Source organism: Asparagus officinalis, chromosome 6 (genome assembly GCF_001876935.1).
Source record: "Asparagus officinalis chromosome 6, Aspof.V1, whole genome shotgun sequence".
NCBI lineage: Eukaryota > Viridiplantae > Streptophyta > Magnoliopsida > Asparagales > Asparagaceae > Asparagus > Asparagus officinalis.
Window position 1 is genome coordinate 7,142,825 of NC_033799.1, and position 3,217 is coordinate 7,146,041.

At 40.5% G+C, this 3,217-nt stretch overlaps 1 protein-coding gene across 1 annotated transcript in view; it reads left to right on the forward strand.

Moving 5' to 3' along the window:
- LOC109844848 overlaps nt 1-1,807 on the forward strand; it is a 5,811-nt gene extending 4,004 nt beyond the window's left edge. The window contains exon 2 of the mRNA XM_020414005.1: nt 984-1,807. Coding sequence (XP_020269594.1) covers nt 984-1,573 — 590 coding nt within the window. The 3' untranslated portion in view covers nt 1,574-1,807. The remainder of the gene's footprint in view (nt 1-983) is intronic.

Genomic DNA, 3,217 nt, shown 5'->3' on the forward strand with positions numbered 1-3,217 from the left:
TCGTATAGAGGGGCATATATAAGCCCTCTATGAGTAAATAATACAGGAAGAAGGAAAATTATGTAGGAAAATGTAGTCTTGTTCGTTCATCTACAGGTTGGAGTTCCACTGGATGTACATTATCACATTCATTCATTCTATGCGCTTTAGAATGTACTAATTGAGATGTTATCCCCATTAGTCATTAAGTCGAGTACGTCGAATTAGATCAACCAGATCTGAGTTGAGCTGGAGATTGTTAGGTGTGCTTCAGATCCATTCAAATATGAGGTAAAAATGAGGGTAGAATAGGAATTTTACACTAATTATGCTAGGAATTTAACAAAATTCAAGGGGTAAACTAATAGATTTGGGATTAATTTGATAGTAAGTTGATAAATATGAAGATTTGGATGGTAAATATTAAAATATGAGCTCATGTGCTCAAACAGCTCCTTCACGTGAGAAAGTGTCACATGGACCCCAATCCATAACATTAAATGTACAGCAAATGGATATCAACACTTAGATCCTTGCACAAATCTTGAAGTCAAACAATCTAAGGGTTGATATCCATTTGGTGCAGATTTAATACTCTGGATCGGTTCCACTAGATACTTTCTGCCTATATGTAACATGCATGCACACATCCATGGATGCTTGATATCTGTGTACTATGTGTGTCGGGTGAGAAAGTATCCAATAGACTTGGTCATTGCATTGACAGTGCATTAGAGGATGACAACGGTAATACGTCTACTAAATACTTTCTTGTTCATGTAATACCAATTGTGATTGCTTATGTTGTCTTTTGATTCCACACAAAAAAAAGTAAAGGAAACTAGACAATATTGTGAAATGATTTAAACCTGAACATGGCACTCTGTTTTAATAAATTTCTCACGCTAGTATTGCATTGCACTTGCATACTCTTGTTTGAACTTTATCTTTGCCCATAAAGAGAGATTAACTTTGTATCTTTGATCTTTCAAAATTTTCAAAAGACAATCCCGCGGATCAGCTAGTAGCTGCCCTCAACTCCAATCGAACCGCCCACAAATCCACCTCCCTCTACGCCAACCCCGGCCTTGGCTGCCTTGCCCTCGAGTACATCAAAGCCTATAGCGGCCAATGTGACAAAGTCGGTGACAACATGAAACCTCCTGACTCTGATTTTACCAACACCTTCGCCCCCAACTGCGGCGTTGATGCCAAGTCCCTCTCCCCTATCACTGGCCGCCTCCTTGTCTGCCAGTCTAAGTACGTTCAACCTAATGAGGCCTTCGATTTACTAATCAGAAATGATCGAAGCTTGCAAATACTCTATGATAAGAACCACACTGAGGTAGGGGCGGCAGTCAGGGGAACGGATGGAGGAGCGCCGTACTTTTGGTCGGTGTTGTTTAGTGGTGGGAAGAAGAATGCGAGTTTTGTGTTTGCAGATGGGACGCCGAAGGTGGTTAGGCCTGGGTGTTACAGTGGTGCGAACGACGAGTGTAGCGGTGCAAGTGGTGGTCAGATGCAGGGAGGAGTGTGGGTTTCGGTTGTGGCCGGAGTTTTGAGTGTGGTGGTTTGTGTTGTTTTTGGACTCTGAGGGATTTGGTGCAAAGGGTGTAGGAAAAAACACCAAGTATTTGGTTGTGTGAGTTATTCAATGGAAGTGTTGACTTCGCAATTCAATTCGTTTTGATTGTTGGTTTTTTAAGATTCTATATTGTGATGCTATCTTTGTGTAACTGCATCAAATGTTGCTTTTTCGTTGTTCAGGAATTAAAATTTGGCAGCATTTGATGCCCTTCTTCAATCAATTTCTTGTGTTTGATTAGCATTATCTGGAATTGCAAATGCATTTAAAAGTTGGAAACATCATATAATTTCATTCTTCATGTTGGAATATTTTCAAACTCTTGGCATGTGGTTCAAAGAGTACAGGACACGACACATTTGTCAGTGTAACTTCTTGAATGGTTTTAGTTCTTCTGGTTTCAGCTCTTCAGAAAAGCCTACCTGAGCAATTCAATTCGTTTTGTTGTGAATTTATCCAAAGTCTACACTGTGATGATACGAGCTAGCTTTTGTATTCAGCATTTGAGAAAACTTCCGAAAGCAGTTTCTATAGGCAGAAAGATGAGATATGTAATAAAGTTATACTTAGTGTAAATTTCACAAAACCCCGAAAACGTTGGGACATTTCCACTAAGCCCTCCTCAACTGTTATCCCACTAAAACCTCAAAACTTTAATTTCTCATGTAACATCTCAAATAACACCCCAAAAGTCAAAACTTTTAACGGCTAATTAGCACTCAAATACCCTATACCTTCCCCTACCTTGTATTTATGAACCTTCACTTGCTTGGCAGCAATTATATTTAAAAAATATAATTTATATGATACAAGAGAGTTTATTAATATATTCTGTTATATTCAAAACGCTAAAATCAAATGTATTGATCATCAAAATTAACTTTCAAATGCGTTAATTTAATAATTAAATCTATTACAATAATATAACTAATGTATATATATTAGAATATTTTGAGCATGAATATGAATATTTTACTACATACTTATATATGTAATCATATTTTATCGGCTATATATTTTTTTATAATCATATTATATTTTTACAAGCAACGCATAAATCCTATTTGAGAAGCCAACCGTTCAAGAGCACGTTTCGGAAAATCACTGGCGGCCACAATGCTGTCGCCCGTTTGACCTACACGGCTGATGTCTCTCCCGACCCCACCAACCTTCCGAGTTCCAACGCTCCGTCAACGGCAGATATCTCCTCGGCCATTGGCCACGACATCCTCACGCTTCCATATATCCGCGAAACAGTTTTCCTTACCCTGTCAAGCAACGCGTCCCAATAGAATTTTGCCACGCGTGACGCAGATGCTGGCGTAGCGGCTCTTATTGAAATTGTTCCGCGAGTCAGCCGAGCATAGCACCCCAACCCCTCTCCAACTTTGCGCGGGAAACGAGGGTTAATAGCCGCCCCCTCTCTCTCTCTCAAAACCCTTCGTCTTTTATTCATCTCCGCCCTCTTTCTCTCTCTAAAAAAATGCCAGTCTTAAGATCTCGCGAGATAGCGTTCAAGACCTCGATCGACAAAACCCTAGAGAAAGAACCCCCTCTCGATCCCTCAACCCCTCTGAAATCGGACGCAATGGCGGTCCCCACAGCTTCTCGACCCCTCCCCCCGTCCTCTCTCCTCCGCCGCCGCTCCTCGCC